At 37.1% G+C, this 17,594-nt stretch overlaps 1 protein-coding gene across 2 annotated transcripts in view; it reads left to right on the forward strand.

The window, feature by feature from the left end:
* The window catches only part of FBXL5 (F-box and leucine rich repeat protein 5), a 48,571-nt gene that overhangs the window by 20,343 nt on the left and 10,634 nt on the right, over positions 1 to 17,594 (forward strand). For both annotated transcript variants that reach the window (XM_042984901.1, XM_042984902.1), the window contains exons 6-9: positions 1,702 to 1,827; positions 5,552 to 5,700; positions 6,331 to 6,413; positions 7,312 to 8,037. In XM_042984901.1, coding sequence (XP_042840835.1) covers positions 1,702 to 1,827; positions 5,552 to 5,700; positions 6,331 to 6,413; positions 7,312 to 8,037 — 1,084 coding nt within the window. The remainder of the gene's footprint in view (positions 1 to 1,701; positions 1,828 to 5,551; positions 5,701 to 6,330; positions 6,414 to 7,311; positions 8,038 to 17,594) is intronic.

A 17,594-nucleotide genomic window follows, 5' to 3' on the forward strand; every position in this document is an offset into this window, starting at 1 on the left:
TTGATAATTGTTGAAGATAGGTGATGAGTTCATGAATATTCGTTATGCTACTTTTTAAATGCTGCTTCCTCCTACTTTTGAGTGTGTTCAGAGTTAAAAATGAAATTAATGCATTGTCAGAACAGCTTTAAATAGATTCAGTATTTTAAAAATAATAGAATAAATTCCATAAAATTTAAAGATGAGGCACCATTATGGCTGCCTTGGCAGTGGCTCAAAGTAACTGAATCTGTTTTTGTCTTTAGCATGTTTTTGTTGTGATTGGTAATGCCTCATTCTACAAATCACAATTTCATATTTAATTCACTGCGGTAAGTTACTTTGATGTGTGAACAATTAAAGAAAATTTCCTTTTCATGAGCATTTAATGCAGTCGTGGAGTAAATGCAAGTAATATGTTATACATTTTTCTGTCATTGAATTAAAACAGTTTCATCTAAGTGACTCTTTTAACCTCAAATTTATGTAAAAGTTTTTTGTTTTCTATAATTTATGACTTGGACGTGGAAATATGTGTTTCTCTTATAATTAAGTTACAAATTGAATTTAAAAAGTTTTATTTTTTTATTAATATATAGCATGTTTAAAATAGCTGTTGTTAGATATTTTTGAGCAAAGCTATTTGAAGTATTGTGTAGACAAATGATTAGAATTAATATTTTGATGTGGAATAATTTTTTCTATTAGTTGTAGGAAAATGAAATATTAAGTGAAAAGTCAAGGCAAATATGGATATATTTAATGCTTTTTGTTTAGTTATATTTTTAACTGTTAACTCATTTGAATTAAAAGATAATTAGGTACTATTTGATATAAAGATCAAAGGTGAAAATGCTGTGCAAGACTTCTATGGAGTTCATCAGATCTTAAATATGCTGCTTTTTTTTTTTAATATGTTTAAACAAAAAGTTTCAATAAAAATGTGTCTTTGTTTATTTATTTATGGTGTTTGTTTCCAGTGGTTCTCAATCAGAATTTATTTTACCACCTTCCAGGGGACATTTTGAAATGTCTATGGCAACATTTTTGTTTGTTCTATTTTGGGAGATTATACTGGCCTCCAGTGAGTAGAGGCCAGGGTTTCTGCTAAATTCCCTCCAGTGCACAACAAAGATTACCCAAGCGCAGAATGTCAACAGTGTTGAGATTGAGAAACCATACTTTAGATATAATGTTAAAAGTTCAGTAAGTTAATTCTGCATTGTCTCTCACTTCACAATCATATAATTTAATCGCAGTGTATTCTCCGGGGTCTTTAGACAATTTATGGTTTAGCTTTCCCTAAATCTTTCCCCTTCGATTTTACGTTCCTACCTGTTGCTGAACTGCTGACTATTCACTACTGAGCAGAAAGTCTGTGCTTGCTTTTATTAGCTGTCATCATTTGGAGGGTACTGGTGCCAGTGTGAAGTCACAGTAGGGGAGAAAGGTTAAGTTCTCTTTGATGATTTCTAAAATTGCATGTAAGATTATTGATGGTTATTTTTCATAATTCTTTTTAGTATGTCTGAAATGGATCCTTTGTGTACTATTTACGTGTAATATTTTAACCATGATTGAATATTTCTAACAATAGCTGGCCCCATTGCCTAGAACTCAGTCATTTTCTGTGTGCAGAGATTTTTATTGGAAATAGATGATTTTTTGGGCAGCGGTAGCCAGTGTGATCTTACTTTGTTTTCTTACTTATTTGTGGAGTAGGTGACTGGTATAGTGGTCCAGCAGCTGAACTTGATACTGAACCTGACGAGGAATGGGTGAAAAACAGAAAAGACGAAAGTCGTGCTTTTCAGGAGTGGGATGAGGACGCTGATGTAGATGAGTCTGGTAAGCCACGTTGGGAGTTCACGTTAGTCCGTGCGACTCTGGTGATTCGTACTCTGTCCAGCAGTTATGAGTTTACAGATTACTAGGTGTTGTTAAGGGTTACACATTTTCTAAAGAAACATTTACCTGTTTTCTAAAGAAACTCGTGTTTTTAAGTCTACTACTTTGTAAGATTTGAAAGAATAATAAGCAGATTTAAAGTTTATTCTGTTTGAAGTAATTGTTGAGTGTGTGCAGAGGTTTTTTTATATTTAAATACTTAAAAAAATTAAAGACTGTTCTCCTTTTTGAAGTAACGTACATCCATTATTGCACTTTGCAGTTTACGATGTGATTTTTAGGACCATTTCATTTGACCAGTTCAGCAGTGTTTATTGAGTCCTCTGTGGCCTAGAGGAAGGAGTGTGAAGCTGTTGAACCTGTTTCTTCATTTGTAAATAGTCCTACCACTTGCCTCACAAGGTTGTTGTGGAATTAGGAAGTAATATATATACGAAAATCCTCTGTAAATGGCGAAGGACTGTAAAAACTAGGGTAGCCATTCTTTAAGCACTGTGGGAGAACTCAAGTGTGACTAAGGTTATCCCTGCTGTTAAAGAACTCATATGGGAGAGAATTTGGAATACGTAATCCTTAATTCAAGGTATTTAGTAAAAAATGCCATAATAGAGGTGCAGAAAGATGCTATTTGGGAGTATGGGGGAGGAAGATAATAAATACTGTCTTAGGTACTGTTCTAGGAAATAATTGCTAAAACTTGATGAAATAGTAAAAAAAAAAAAAGGGACAAGACACTAATACTTTGTAAAACTGAAACTTTAGGGAATTTATTTTTTTATTTTTTTTAATTTTTTTTTTTTTAATTTTTTTTTCAACGTTTTTAATTTATTTTTGGGACAGAGAGAGACAGAGCATGAACGGGGGAGGGGCAGAGAGAGAGGGAGACACAGAATCGGAAACAGGCTCCAGGCTCCGAGCCATCAGCCCAGAGCCTGACGCGGGGCTCGAACTCACGGACCGCGAGATCGTGACCTGGCTGAAGTCGGACGCTTAACCGACTGCGCCACCCAGGCGCCCCTAGGGAATTTTTATTCTAAATTGCTCACTTAAAAAATAGTAAGCTGGTCTGGCAAAAAAACTAAACATATAGAAAGTGAGGACTATAAGCATATAAAGGTTATTTCAGTAGCAAGTTTACTTGTCTGAAGTGAAGTCGCCACATTTTACATAGTTTTGAATGTTTATGTGTTACAGTTTTGAACATTTAGAGGGTGCTATGTAAGGAAGAGATATTTGCCAGTTAGATTTGGTGATGTGCTTACCTTGTGACAAGAGAACCCTCTTGAGCATGAGGTTAATAGTGAACAAAATAGGAAAAAAAAAATCCTTGGGCTTAAAATTTGAAGAGGAGAGATAAACAGTAAATGCAGGCAAAATATATATGCCATATTGGATAGCATCTAGTGCTGTGGAGAAAAAAAAAAGGAAAGCGTGCCAGAAAGAGAGGAAAGAAGTTACAATTTTAAATAGGGTGATTAGTTAAGGTCCTCTGAAAAATTTGAGTTTTAAAAGTCTTTACCAAATTTAGTCTATTTGTGTCCACACTTGTAGCCAAAGACCATGCTTATCCATAAGCATTCATACTGAAAGGGAAAGGTTAAGGCTGTAATGATTGAGCCTTAAGGTAATATATTTGTTCAGCTGTTTGGTGTATCTCATATTAAACTACCCACTGTGCTTTATGTTCGTGCTTTTTAAGTTTAGTTGTCTTTACTAGTCTTGCAGAAAGATACTGTTCTTCATAGGATGTTTAATTAATATATTTTTTTGATTTCACAGTAAATAATACAGATTTAGATAGGATTATAGAATCAAATGACTTGGGAATAAAATTATACCAGAATAAATAGAGTGTGCTGAAAGTCATTTTTTTTTTTTTTTAACTTTTCATTTATTTATTCTGAGAGCTGGGGAGGGGCAGAGAGAGGGAGGGAGCGAATCCCAAGCAGGCTTCACACCGCCAGTTTGGAGCCAGTTGCGGGGCTTGAACTCACGAACCGTGAGATCATGACCCAAGCTGAAATCTAGAGTTGGACACTTAACTGACTGAGCCACCCAGGCACCCTGCTAAAAGTAATTCTTATCTCTGTACTTTACATATATGTCTGGCTAAACAAGGAATTTAGGGTAAATATGCAAACATTAGTCACAAATTGAGAATTATTATGCTCTGTCTCCCAAAAATAAATAAATGTTAAAAAAAAACTTAAAAATATGAGATTTGGGAGCACCGGGGGGGGGGGGGTGGGTGCTCAGTTGAACGTCTGACTCTTAATTTTGGCTCAGGTCATGATCCCAGGGTCATGGGATTGAGCCTCGAGTGGGACTCCTTGCTCACTGGGCAAGGAGCCTGCTTAAGATTTTCTGTCTCCCTCTCCCCTGTTTGTGTGCTCGCAGTTTCTCTCTCTCTCAAAAAAGAAATGAGACTTTAACTTACTCTGTTAAACTGTTTTATGTTTCGAGACATTCAGGCTAGGTCTTTGGTAAACAGAATAATAGGATCCTGAGAAAGGTGATACAGGTATTCATTCTTTTTAGTGTAGTTAGTGTGTGTTTTTCCCCTTACATTAAATTGGAATTTGTAGTGTTTTTGTTGTGCTGGTTGTTACAGAACTGCATTTCATTGTAAGTATCCAAGCTCTACAGAAGTGATTAAGCAAACATCGGAGCGTGCCTGGATGGCTCAGTCAGTTGAGCACCGAACTCTTCATTTTGGCTCAGGTTGTGATCCCAGGGTTGTGGGATTGAACCCTGCGTTTGGCTCTGAGCTGTCAGCGCCTCCTCTCATTCCTTCTCCTCCTTTCTGTCAAAATAAATAAATAAACTGAAAAAAAAAGTTATTAAGCAAAAACCAAATGCTGTGCTTAATTTTAACTTCTTAAAAAATTCTAAGGCACTTTACTTTTGCTTGATTCATTATGACCAGGCTCACTTAATTTTTGTGGTTTTAAATTTGTTTTTGAGAGGCGGGGGGAGAGAGAGAGAGAGAGAGAGAGCAAGCAAGCAAGCAGGGGAGGAGCAGAGAGAGAGGGAGAAAGAGAATCCCAAGCAGGCTCATTGCCTAGTGTGGGAGCCAGAGATAGGGCTGGATCTCACGACGGTGAGATCATGATCTGAGCCAAAATTAAGAGTCGGACACTTAACCGACTGAGCCACCCAGGCGTCCCATGCTCACTTGATTATTTTAAGTTTCTTCTCTTTGTCCCTTCTATTTTACTAAAAGAACAAATGATACTTTTTATTATGGATCATTTTTCTTTTGATATCCTATAGTTTCTTGAGGAGCTTCTATTCTTTTAAATATGCAGTTTTTTTTTTCCCCCAAAACTTTTTAAAGTGTCTGAAACTGGAGTTCTTTTTTTCTTTCTCTCTGCTGTACCAACTTTGATATGGAAATCGCTTTCAACTTTGAAGCAAATGAGAAAAAGTCTTCCTTTCATTCTCATTGTAAACCTTTTTTTTTTCCTTTTGTCTCTTTTTAATGTCAGACTTATTAAATGTTAAGTTCTGGCGAGTGAGACCTTGTCCATTTAATTTGCTTTGCATACATAAGGGAGTTTAAGAATGGCAAAAAGAATTTCATATGTAATAAGTTGGTAATGCCTTGAGCAGCCTAATTATCACTAGTGTATCAAATTCTTAGATTTTTAAATTCATTTTACAGAGGAGTCTGCCGAAGAATCGATTGCTATCAGCATTGCACAAATGGAAAAACGTTTACTTCATGGCTTAATTCACGATGTTCTACCATATGTTGGTACTTCAGTAAAAACTATAGTATTAGCATACAGCTCTGCAGTTTCCAGCAAGATGGTATGTATAAATTGGCACTAGTTTGGGTATTAAGAAAAAGTAGCAGTGATCTACATTTGGTTTACTTATTTCTGAATTTAATTAAGGGGAGAAAAAGAAAAAAAAAAACCCACCCTTTTACCCGGGAGAGTGCTCTCCCATGGGTAGGCATACACTGCTGACTTCCATGTTATTTCGTGTCAGTTTTCATAGTATCTTTATATGTAGATAACTGTGCACATTATAGGAAGGAAACCAAGACTAGGAGAGGTTAAATAATTTATTCAGTTTCACAGATACTAAGTGAGAAAGCCCAGTTTTGTATGATTCTTTATATGTAAGGCATGGTAAAATGGGCAAGTGAGATTAAATCACTGTTTTAAAAGTCTACATCAGAATATCCTTGGGTATTCCTTAAAAATATAAATTTCCTGGGTCTAGTATTATGGTTACTAAAACAGATTGTTGAGAGTTTGAGCCCAGAATATATATTTGTCGTGCAGTATCCAAATAATTTTTACATGCACAAAAGCTTGGGAACTACTGGCTTATATTATTTATTAAAAGTTACGTCTTTTTCAATCTAACTAAAAGTCTGCAGATTTTCACAGTGATTTCCCCCTCTCCCCCCCCACCCCCCCCTCCCATTAGGTTAGGCAAATTTTAGAACTTTGTCCTAACTTGGAGCATCTGGATCTTACCCAGACTGACATTTCAGATTCTGCATTTGACAGGTGAGTTATTTTTAAATATTTCAGTATAAGGATTTCTACTTATGAATTAGTAGAATTGTTCTGTAGTTTCTTATTTTTATAATCGCAGTTTAATTGTGCTATTATTTGTTACTATCCAGATAGATCTCAGTCATGTATGGTTACAACTTGATAGCACCTTCCAGTTCTTTGCTTTTGTCCATGGGTTCCTGCTGATCCAAAACTTGAATCTGCATCATCCTTTTGTCTTTATAATCCTGTACTGTGTCTAGACCTTTGAGCCTTGCTGTACAGTCATGTAGATTGGCACTATACGTTTTTAAGAAGTTTCTAGTTTCATTTGGGCTCCCAGTGCCATTTGGCAAAGCTCCCGCTTACATTCTTCATACTCTGAAACTATAACACTTTGGTCAAGCCATAGTCTTCACAGGTTTCATTTCCTTAGGTGCTATCACTTTCGTTCTGATTCTGCCTCACCCTTCTCTTTCCCACTGTAGCATTTGTATCAGCACCTCTCTGCCTGTTTCAGAGGGAGAGGTGTACCCTTCTCTGGCTATGGCTAATTCTCTCTCAGATGCTAGAGCTTGTTTCGTCTGGATCTTCCTCCTGTAATTACTAGTTATTCTCTTTCTTTGATGTGTGTACCGCCTTGCCTCCACTGGTTACTTTTCAGAAAAATAAGTGAAGTCTCTCCCTTCCATACCTTTCTACCCTTCCCTTACCCTTCTATTATGTTAGCTGTACTCTTAGTCCCTAATTACTCTTCCTGTCTTTTCCTATCCTACCATGTAAAATGGTGCCTGACAGATGTTCAGTAAATATGTGATTGATTATATTAGATTTTAAATCTTCTAGTTTTCATCTACTTTTGAAGATTTTAACAATATCCACTAATAGTCTTGTTACTTCTTAATTATAGTTGGTCTTGGCTTGGTTGCTGCCAAAGTCTTCGGCATCTTGACCTGTCTGGATGTGAAAAAATCACAGATGTGGCTCTAGAGAAGATTTCTAGAGCCCTTGGAATTCTGACATCTCATCAGAGTGGCCTTTTGAAAACTTCTACGAGCAAAATTACTTCGACTCCATGGAAGAATAAAGACATTACCATGCAGTCCACCAAGCAGTATGCTCGTTTGCACGATTTAACTAACAAAGGCATCGGAGAAGACATGGATAACGAACACCCCTGGACTAAGCCCGTTTCTTCTGAAAATTTCCCTTCTCCGTATGTGTGGATGTTAGATGCTGAAGATTTGGCTGATATTGAAGATGCTGTAGAATGGAGACACAGAAATGTTGAAAGTCTTTGTGTAATGGAAACAGCATCCAACTTTAGTTGTTCCTCCTCTGCCTGTTACAGTCACGATATTGTGGGACTAAGGACTAGTGTCTGTTGGCAGCAGCATGGCGCTTCCCCGGCCTTTGCATATTGCGGTCATTCGTTTTGTTGTACAGGGACAGCTCTGAGAACTATGTCAGCGCTCCCAGAGTCTTCTGCATCGTGTAAAAAAGCATCAAGGACTAGACTGCTCAGAGGAAAAGACTTAATTTACTCTGGGAGTGAAAAATCTGACCAAGAGACTGGACGTGTACTTCTGTTTCTCAGTCTGTCCGGATGTTATCAGATCACAGATCATGGTCTCAGGTAAGTGACCTGTTGCAGAATATTAGGAAGTGGACATGTTCACATTCTCAAATATGAGATAAAAGTTGGAATCTAGGGGCTCCTGGGTTGGAATCTAGGGGGTCAGTTGGTTAAGAGTCTGACTGCCGCTCAGATCAAGAACTCACTGCTTGGGAGTTCGAGTCCCGTGTCAGGCTCGGCTGGCAGCTCGGAGTCTGGAGCCTGCTAAGGATTTCTGCGTCTCCCTCTCACTCTGCCCCTGCCCTGCTGGTTCCGTCTCTCTCTCTCAAAAATAAATAATCATTAAAAAAAATTGGAATCTAAGTCATTACTTTCAGCTGATTTACTTAAGCAAAAGAGTTCACCGGAGTCTGTCCTACTTCAGAGCATTGAAGCAATATAACCTGAGCTCGAAGTTTCATTTCAGTCAATTTAAATTCTTTGTGACCTGTGGAAGACCACTGAGAGTTTAATCAGTGCTTAGCAAACGCCTACACATTTTCTAAGGTGCCTTAGTGGATGTAAAGGTGAATAAGATAGTTTTCCCTCAAGGACTTGTGGCAAAGAAGAAGATAATGTATACCATATTCTGTTGCTGTGTGTTACTTGTGTCTACTCTTTAAAAAAAGTTTTTTTTATGTTTATTTATTTATTTTGAGAGAGAGACAGAGTGACTAGGGGAGGGGCAGAGAGAGAGGAGAGAGAGAGAGAGAGAAACCCAGGTGGCCTCCGCACTGCCAGCACAGAACCCAGTGTGGGGTTGAACTCACAAAACCATGAGATAAAGACCTGAGCTGAAATCAAGAGTCAGATGCTTAATTGACTGAGCCACCCAGGCACCCCTATTTGTGTCCACTGTTTAAGGCATTTCAAACGAAGATTCTGTGGGGATCAAAGTAGAGACAGAGAGAGAGACTTCTCATTCAATTGTAGTAAATGATCACAGGATTTAATGAAGAGGGTCACCTGGATGGCCCAGTAGAGCATCTGACTCTTGATTGCAGTGTTGTGAGTTCAAGCCCCATGTTGGGTATGGAGCCTACTTAAAAAAAAATGTTTTTTAAATGAAGAGATGACATTGAGTTGAATCTTGAATAAAAATGAAGGATTTTGGTAGGTGGCAGTGGGAAAAGGTACCATTGCAAACAGTGGGGAGGACTTGAGCACACGGTAGTAGAACACTGTTGGAGCTGCTGTTAGGTTCTTTTGCTGTTATGGCTCTTCTCAGCCTTAATAATATGCAATAATTATTTTGTCTTTGATACGAACTTTTAGAAATTGATTATGTGTTTCTCTTTTACTCTATAATAGACTTGAATTTTACTTGGGTTCTTCAAAAAAAATTTTTTTTGATGTTTATTTATTTTTGACAGAGAGAGACAGAGCATGAGCAGGGGAGGGGCAGAGAGAGAGGGAGGCACAGAATCTGAAAGCAGGCTCCAGGCTCTGAGCTGTCAGCACAGAGCGCAGTGCGGGGCTCGAAGTCACAGACCGCGAGATCATGACCTGAGCTGAAGTCGGGTGCTGAACCGACTGAGCCACCCAGGCGCCCCTAGGGCTCTTTAATAATGGGGTGCTAGACAAACTAAACAATGAGTTCATCTAACGTAAAGCCTAATACTCCCTCTTTTCTCCTAAGTATGATCTTTAGCAGATTAAGTTGGACTCAATAGGGAATGTTTACAGGAGACTTGTATCCAGTTTGGTTGTAGTGAAGGATATGTATTGGGCAATAGTAGAATATAAGTCTATAGAAGTAGGTTGAGGGTATATAAATGGAAGGTAGAAAAGCAGAAAAATAGTATTTTTTGAGTTGCCTTCTATATTCTCTCTTTGTTCTTTAAGCAGTTAGGTCATTATAAAAAGGTATATACAGTGTGTATATATATATTATATATATTATACATATATATAATATATATATTTAAAGTTTATTTGTTTATTTTGAGAGAGATTGAGTGGGGGAGAGGCAGAGAAAGCCGGGGACAGAGCATCTGAAGCAGGCTCCATGCTGACAGCAGAGAGCCCGATGTGGGGCTTGAACTCATGAACTGCGAGGTCATGAGCTGAGCCAAAGTTGGACACTTAACCAACTGAACCACCCAGGCACTCTCAAAAAGGTATATTTATTTCAGATATACCCCACATGGTTTAATAACTTATAAAAACGTTTGTAGTTAAAACTTTTATAAATAAAATCCTATTTTAAATCTACAGGAAAGTTAGCTGAAAGGGATCTTCGTAAAGGTTTTTGGAAAGAAAATAATGCTCTGCTAATTTATTGGCATTGATACTAGAATTTGGCCTGCTAAAAATCTTTAAGGGGTGCAGCATTACACTTATTCTTTCATTATTTGGGATTTTCTTTTCTCTTTTTAACTTAAAATGAGTCATGGTATTGTATTGGGGATTTTGAAAAATGTGGAATGTCTGTAGAAGTAATTTAATGCCATTATATACCCTTTAAGTTTTACAAAAAGCAAAACACTGTTGAGTAGTATTGGAATCGAGTAGCCAGAGTTTAGAGGTTTTGATCTTTGAGCATGATCTACTTGTACTGCCTTCTTAAGTTCTAGATAGACCATGTGTGAGAAGTTCCATATTTTACTTTCTCTTTTTTTGTCAATAAAATCTTTAGCAGATTAAATTGATCTCTTTCTTCTTAGAGCAAAGAAGGGTGGAGGGGAGACATTCGTTAGCTCAGAGAGGTAGCTCTTCTCAGCACTTAGGTTCTATTACATGTTTTATAGGACCCACTTGGAGCTCTGTTAGGTTATTAAGTGTTCTTACACAAAGTGTTGGAGAAAATGCCATGTGAAAAATGTTCTTACACAAAGTGTTGGAGAAAATGCCAGTGAACCATGGTTCACTGACTTTTGGGACAGACAGACTTGGTGTAGGTTGATACTGGTTTTTTGATTTTTGTTTGTTTTTGATACTGTTTTTCCCTTGTATAACTGGCTTTGTCTAAAACACTTAAACTGAGGCTTATATAAGATGAATAGGTGACGCATGGTAGGTTTTCACTAAGTAGTAGCAGTTCTGCAGTAATTGTTACCTTTTTTTAATGTTTTATTTTTAATTTTTTTTTTAAATTTTTGAGAGAGGGTATGAGCAGGGGAGGTGCAGAGAGAGGGAGACAGAGGATTGGAAGTGGCTCCTTGCTGACAGCAGAGAGCCCAATGCAGGGGCTCAAACTCACGAACCCATGAGATCATGACTTGAGCCAAAGTCAGAAGCTCAACCAACTGAGCCATCAAGGCACCCCTGATTAGTTTTGATATGAGCCTTTGGAAACTGATTACGTGTTTTCTCTTTTGCCATGTGATACAGTAGAGCCTTGAACAGCATGGATTTGAACTGTGTGGGTCCACTTAGACACAAGGTTTTGTTTTGTTTTATAAATATAGTACAGTGCTGTAAATATATTTTCCCTTCCTTATGATTTTCTTTATAACATTTTATTTTTTCTAGCTTCCTTTATTGTAGGGATGCAGTATATAATACATATATAACATATAAAATATGTGTTAATTGGTTATGTTATGGGTAAGGCTTCTAGTCAAAAGTGAGCTATTAGTAGTTAAGTGTTTGGGAGTCAAAAGTTGCACTCAGATTTTCTACTGTGTGAGGTGGGGATTGTTGGCATGCCTGACCTCCATGTTCTTTAAGGGTCAGTGTAGATTTGAATGTTACCAGACTTACTTATTTATTGATTTATTTAGAGAGCATGTGTGCACCAGTGGGGGAGGGGCAGAAAGAGAGGGAGAGAGAATCCCAAGCACGCTGTCAGCACAGAGCCCTACGTGGGACTCAGTCTCACAAACTGAGATCATGACCTGAGCCGAAATCACGAGTTGGACACTTAACCAACTGAGCCACCCAGGGGCCCCTTACCAGATCTCTTTAATAATCAGATGGTCAGATATTTTATGATGAAGAATTTACCAAGCACAAAACCTAATACTTCCCTACCATTATAAAAGATACTTAATATGAGGTTATTACAAAAATCTTTCAGAAGTCCTGTACCAAGAGTGTTTCCCCCTGAGGTAACTCCTGCCATTATGGTTGGGCTGCTGTGCATCATTCCATTAATTTTCTGTGTATTCAAACCCAAATGCATAGACTGTAGTTAAAGCAATAAAAAGCAAAAGACAACCATATTCTCATTTTGTTCCTTTTTAAACTTTTTACTATATATATTTTTTTTTTTTAATTTTTTTTTTTTTTTTTTTACCATTTATTTATTTTTGAGAGAGAGACAGCATGAGCAGGGGAGGGGCAGAGAGAGAGGGAGACACAGAGACACAGAATCTAAGCAAGCTCCAGGCTCCCAGCTGTCAGCATAGAGCCTGACGTGGGTCTTGAACTCACAAATTGTGAGATCGTGACCTGAGCCAAAGTTGGACGCTTAACCAACTGAGCCACCCAGGTGCCCATATTGTATATATATATTTAAAATGTTTACTTATTTATTTTGAGAGAGAGCACGAGCAGAGGAAGAGCAGAGAGAGAGAGTGCGCGCAAGAGGGAGAATCCCAGACAGGTTCTGACTTTGTCAGCCCAGCCCAGGGCTTGTTGCCCAAGCCCGGGGCTTGAACCTGTGTACTGTGAGAGCATGACCTGAGCCAAAATCAAGAGTCAGGCACTTAACCGATTGAGTCATCCAGGCTTCTTTATTGTGTTTTTTATATATGTATTCCTGATGTGGCTTTAGTTGTGTTTGAATGTAACTTGGTTTTAAAGTAAAAGGAATTTTTGGTTCAATTTAAAACCTAAAATTCAGGGGTGCCTGGGTGGCTCAGTCGGTTAAGCGGCCGACTTCAGCTCAGGTCATGATCTCACAGCCCGTGAGTTCGAGCCCCGTGTCGGGCTCTGTGCTGACCGCTCAGAGCCTGGAGCCTGTTTCAGATTCTGTGTCTCCCTCTCTCTGACCCTCCCCCGTTCATGCTCTCTCTCTGTCTCAAAAATAAATAAACGTTAAAAAAAAAAATTAAAAAAAAAAAAAAAAAAAAAAAACCTAAAATTCATTTCCAATACCATTATCTTTTTCATTACTACTATGCCGTATTAAAACTTATTTGTGGGGGGCGCCTGGGTGGCTCAGTCGGTTGAGCGTCCGACTTCAGCTCAGGTCACGATCTCACGGCCTGTGAGTTCGAGCCCCGCGTCGGGCTCTGGGCTGATGGCTCAGAGCCTGGAGCCTGCTTCTGATTCTGTGTCTCCCTCTCTCTCTGCCCCTCCCCCGTTCATGCTCTCTCTCTGTCCCAAAAATAAATAAACGTTAAAAAAAATTTTTTTTTAAAACTTATTTGTGGCTCTGTTTAGTTACTTTTTCTCTTCCTTCCTTCCTCCCTTCCTCCCTTCCTCCCTTCCCTCCCTCTTCCTTCCTTCCTTCCTTCCTTCCTTTTTCTTTCTTTCTCTCCCTTTCTTTCTTTCTTTCTTTTCTTTCTTTCTTTCTTTCTTTCTTTCTTTCTTTCTTTCTAATTTTTATTTAAGTAATGTTTACATCCAACATGAGGTTCAAATTCACAACCCTGAGAACAAGCCTGGTGCCCCTCAGTTGAGTTTTCAACGTGACCAGTTTTATGTCCAAAGAATGAAATAAGACATATGACCATTTGTAATATTTCAGAACTGCGGTGATGTCTGAGGAAATGGCAGTTTTCCTGTGTTTCTTTAGTTTTGTTGGTATATTTTTAAATAAGCCAGAATTTATTAAAAATTCCGCATAGTTAAAAATCAATTTCAAAGGGAGTCAAAATTTTTGATGAATCTAATTAAGATGTTTCTTCTATTTGCTTTCAGTGAAAAAGGGTTTAGAAACTTTCTGGTAAGGTTTAGAAAATGCTAGAAAAGGGCATATTTCATATAACAGAAGAATTATAGGGCTTTGTTTGAATACTAAAGAGTTTCCACCCCTACTTCCCTCCAAGGCAGGAAGTGAATTCCTAAGTGAAATTTGAAGAAAAGCATGAAAGTGATTTTTAGTTGTTACTTCATAGTGTGAGTTTGGCACTTATTATTAAATTTTGATACTATTAACCTTAGAAATAACAAATAAAAACTTTACTGCTATTGGGAATGGAAATAAATTGCATTTCTGCCTTATGGTTTTACAGGTAGTGGTGAGGAGTTTACATATGAGATATCCTTGAAATAAACACTTTGAGTTTGAATTTAAGGAAGAATTAATTTTGATAACGGGGAACCACATAGGAATATCTCATCTAATATCATTTAGACTGGTAGCTAACTAAAAAAGTCTGCAATCTGAGTGCAGATGACTTCTTTAGTTTCCTGAAGGAATCTTTCTAAATCATTTAGGTATTTATTGAGCACCTACTAGATAACTTGCACTGTTACGGATCCAGAGTAATTGCTATGGATCCAGAGTAAATAAGATACATTCCCAGTTTTCATAGAGTGTATAATTTAGTGGTAGAAATAGTCAGTAAACATGTAATATCAGACTGAATGTTCTGAAGAAAAGTAAAGTTAGTGTATAGAGAATACAGAGAATGCTCCTTCATATTTGATAGACAGGAAAGGCTTTGAAAAGAGCATTTTTTGAGTAGAGATTGGAATAAAGTTAGTGCATTTTATGTGCATTTCTTGGGAAAAAGGCTAAGGAAACAAATGCAAATTTAATTTTTAAAAACAATTTTTGTATTCGTTATGTTGGTTTAAAAATTATTTCAATTACGTTAATAAGTACAACTGATGTCAGTAGGTTTGAGAACAGATATAACTCATGCACTCATACAACTTAATGTATGGGAACAGAGGTGCTAATTGGGAGCTGTCAGGATATCCTGCGTTAGTCATTATGTTCTGTTCAGGGATGGGATAGCAATTAGTTCTGGAAAATTGGTTATATAGGGTTTGTGACAAGAGCATTGACTATAAAAATGCACATTGAAAAATCAAGATTAAAAAAAATTATTTTATTTTGAGAGAGAGAGTGCATGTGTGTACAGGAGAGGGGCAGAGGGAGGGAGAGAGAGAATCCCAAGCATGTTCCATGCTGTTAGCCTGAAGCTCAATGCAGGTTGATCTCATGAACCGTGAGATCCTGACCTGAGCTGAAATCAGGAATTAGACACTTAACCAACTGAACTACTCAGATGCTCCTGGTCTTACTTTTTTTGTTGAGTCAGATATTCTCTGTCATTTAATTGATGTATTTAGACCATTTACATTTAATATAATTATTGATATTGTTAAACTTATGCCTACCATCTTGCTCTTTGTTTTCCTCTTGTTTCATCTTTTCTTCTTGTTCTGTCTTATCCTGACTTCTTTTGGATTTATTAAGTACTTTTTAGCATCTTGTTTTATTTCTCCTATTGGCTAGTACCTCATTTACTTAATATTTGCTCCAGGGTTTGTATGCATTTTAAGAAAAAAATTATGGCAAAGTATATGTTCTATAGAGGTTACCATTTTAGCTATTCTTTTTTTTTTTTTTTTTTAATGTTTATTTATTTTGAGAGAGAACAAGAGAGAAAGAGCACGCACAGGGGAGGGGCAGAGAGAGAGAGGGAGAGAATCCCAAGCAGACTCCATGCTGTCAGTGCGAAGCCCTATGCAGAGCTCAGTCTTGTGAACCATGAGATCATGACCTGAGCTGAAATCAAGAGTTGGATGCTTAACCGACTGAGCCACCCAGGTGTTCCACCATTTTAGCCATTCTTAAGTGTACATTTCAGTGGCATTAAGTACATTTGCAGTGTTGTGTAGCCTTCACCACTATACAGTTCTAAAACTTTTTCAAGACTCAAAACAGAAACTCTAACTATCAAGCAGTAACTCCTTGTTCTTCCTTCGCAGCCTCTGGTAACTTCTATTTTACTTTCTGTCTCTGTGTATTTGCATCATTTCTATATCCTAGATACATCATCTAAATGGAGTCCTAACACTTGTCCTTTTGTGTCTGCCTGTTTCACTTCGCATAGTGTTTTCAAGGTTCATCCATGTGGTAGCATGTATCAGAACTTCATCCTTTTTATTTATTTATTTATTTATTTTTTCAATATATGAAATTTATTGTCAAATTGGTTTCCATACAACACCCAGTGCTCATCCCAAAAGATGCCCTCCTCAATACCCATCACCCACCCTCCCCTCCCTCCCACCCCCCATCAACCCTCAGTTCTCAGTTTTTAAGAGTCTCTTATGCTTTGGCTCTCTCCTACTCTAACCTCTTTTTTTTTTTTTTCCTTGCTTCATCCTTTTTATAGCTGAATAATACTCCAGTGTATTTATGCATCATTTTATTTATCGATTGATGTCATCATTAGACACTTGGATCCTTTATACCTTTTAGCTGTTGTGAATAATGCTGTTGTGAAAATTGGCATACAGGTGTTTGAGTCCCTGTTTTCATTTCTTTAATTTCTTTCAGTAGTTTGTTTTCAGTGTTTAAGTCTTTTGCCTTTTCAATTAAAATCATAAGTATTTAAATTTTTTGATGGTATTGTAGATAGAATTGTTTTCTTAGTTTCCTTTTCTGATTGCTCATTGCTAGTATATAAAAATATAATTGATTTTTGCATGTTGATTTTGTATCCTACTTTGCTGAATTTCTTAGCTCTAACAATTTTTTGTATGAATTTTTTAGAGTTTTCTACATATAAGATCTTTCTACAAAGATAATCTCACTACTCCCCTTCCAATCTGGGTGTCTTGTCTTTATTTTTTTTCTTATTGCTCTGGCTAGAACATAAAGTGCTATGTTAAATGGCAGTGTCTTTGGTAATTAAAATGATAGACTTTATTTTCTTACACTTCTAGAGGCTAGCTTTCCAAATCAAGGTGTTGGCCAAACTATACTCCCTCTAAAATGTCTAAGGGAGGATCCTTCCTTAACTCTTTCAGCTTCTGGTAGACCTGTGTTTTGATTGGCTAGTGGCATCATAACTCCAGTCTCTGTCTATGTCTTCACATGGCATTTTCTGTTATGTCCAAATTTTCCTCTTCTTACAAGGACACCAGTCATATTGGATTAAGGTCCACCCCAGTGACCTGATCTTAACTTGATTAAATTTGCAAAGCCCTTATTTTCAACCAAAGTCACACTTATAGATGCCAGGTGTTAGGACTTCAGCATATTTTTAGGGGGAGAGAGGTGATAACAATTTAATCCATAATACCAAGGTTTTTTTTTTTTTTTTTTTTTTTTTTTTGGTGGTGGTGGTAGTGGTAATACTGCTTTATTTAGGCTAATCTAGTTGTGTCTTCAAGTCCACTAATCATTTCTACAGTGTCTAATCACTGCTAATCTCAGTGTATTTTTATTTCAGAAATTGTATTTTTCATCTGTAGTACAGAAGTTTCATTTGGTATGTTCCCCTCCATATATATATGTATATACACACACATAAACATATAATAATATATGTAAATATACAAAAGCATACAAAGACATTAATATATGTGTTTTTTTGGTTCTTTTATGTTTGTATGGTTTTTAAATCCTTGAGCATATTTAAAATATAAAACTGTTTTAAAGTCATTGTCTATTAATCCCATCATTATCATTTATTGGTCTGTTTCTATTGATTGATTTCCTT

Source organism: Panthera tigris, chromosome B1 (genome assembly GCF_018350195.1).
Source record: "Panthera tigris isolate Pti1 chromosome B1, P.tigris_Pti1_mat1.1, whole genome shotgun sequence".
Lineage (NCBI taxonomy): Eukaryota > Metazoa > Chordata > Mammalia > Carnivora > Felidae > Panthera > Panthera tigris.